A 1,001-nucleotide genomic window follows, 5' to 3' on the forward strand; every position below is an offset into this window, starting at 1 on the left:
GCCTTTTAAATGCTCCTAAAATTTCAAGGAATGAAATACCTAGGTGATGTCAAGTAGGCCTAAGAATTGTGGTGTCCTATATGTAAAAAAAAGTAAGAAGATTAAATAGCAATAAGAAGTGAAGGAGAAAACAGAAGCATAGTGATATTAACAAGTTCAAAGTTTTCCTAATTCATTGCAGATCTAGTAGAAAATAATGACAACTATAAACCTAATCTGCTACCTGCTCAATTTATTTGTCTTCTTTTTACAGGGAGAGACAGATATGGCCATCCAAGACAGAGTAGCATTTGCGTGTAATTACTTAAGTGATGCCAGGCTAATGGAGTACTTAGAAAGGCTAAAAATGAGACTTACAGAGGCTGGAAACCTTGATGGTATTTTGCTCACAGGTTAGTATACTTTTAGTGCTAAAGTGACTTTGGTTAAACAGTTTTGTCTTGAATTTCGTATGTCAAGAAATCAAAGAGAAATCCTATATTGTAAAATATCCCTTTTATTTAAGAATCTGTTTTCACACGTATTTTCATTTTTTATTGTAGGTCTGTGTCCTGAGGGAATCGATTTGCTTCAGCGATACGTAGATCTTACTGGTGACGTGCAAACTGTTGCATTAGTTACAATACATACACTTCAGCATGCTGTCAATAAAGATTCTCGATTGAGCCACTGGGTACAGAGGTGAGTTACTCCTTGAAGGATATCTGTATAAAAATTCTATTCCTATTTTAGGAGCTGTTGATTAGCTAAGTATGTTTATTACAATGTACAGAGCAGCTATGAATTTAATTGGGTATTAAGTTGTAAAGTGAATAGTTTAGGGGATTTGAACTTCTATAATGAGAGAACTTCATGGTCACTCTGCATGACTTATTAGGCAGGTTTTTTTCTGACCCTTTTATCTCTTTTGTAGTCCTCATCAGTTTTTTCAGAAATATTCCTATCTATTATTCACATTTTAGTATTATCATCATGCTGTCTCTTTCACTAGTTCAGATTTA

The 1,001-nt window shown here is 34.0% G+C and overlaps 1 protein-coding gene across 2 annotated transcripts in view; it reads left to right on the forward strand.

The window, feature by feature from the left end:
* Window positions 1–1,001, forward strand: part of LOC119581626 (GATOR complex protein MIOS-like) — a 17,311-nt gene that overhangs the window by 13,702 nt on the left and 2,608 nt on the right. For both annotated transcript variants that reach the window (XM_037929746.1, XM_037929747.1), the window contains 2 exons: window positions 254–392; window positions 543–681. In XM_037929746.1, the coding sequence (XP_037785674.1) occupies window positions 254–392; window positions 543–681 (278 nt within the window). The remainder of the gene's footprint in view (window positions 1–253; window positions 393–542; window positions 682–1,001) is intronic.

This window comes from Penaeus monodon, chromosome 15 (assembly GCF_015228065.2).
Source record: "Penaeus monodon isolate SGIC_2016 chromosome 15, NSTDA_Pmon_1, whole genome shotgun sequence".
NCBI classification, from domain to species: Eukaryota; Metazoa; Arthropoda; class Malacostraca; order Decapoda; family Penaeidae; genus Penaeus; species Penaeus monodon.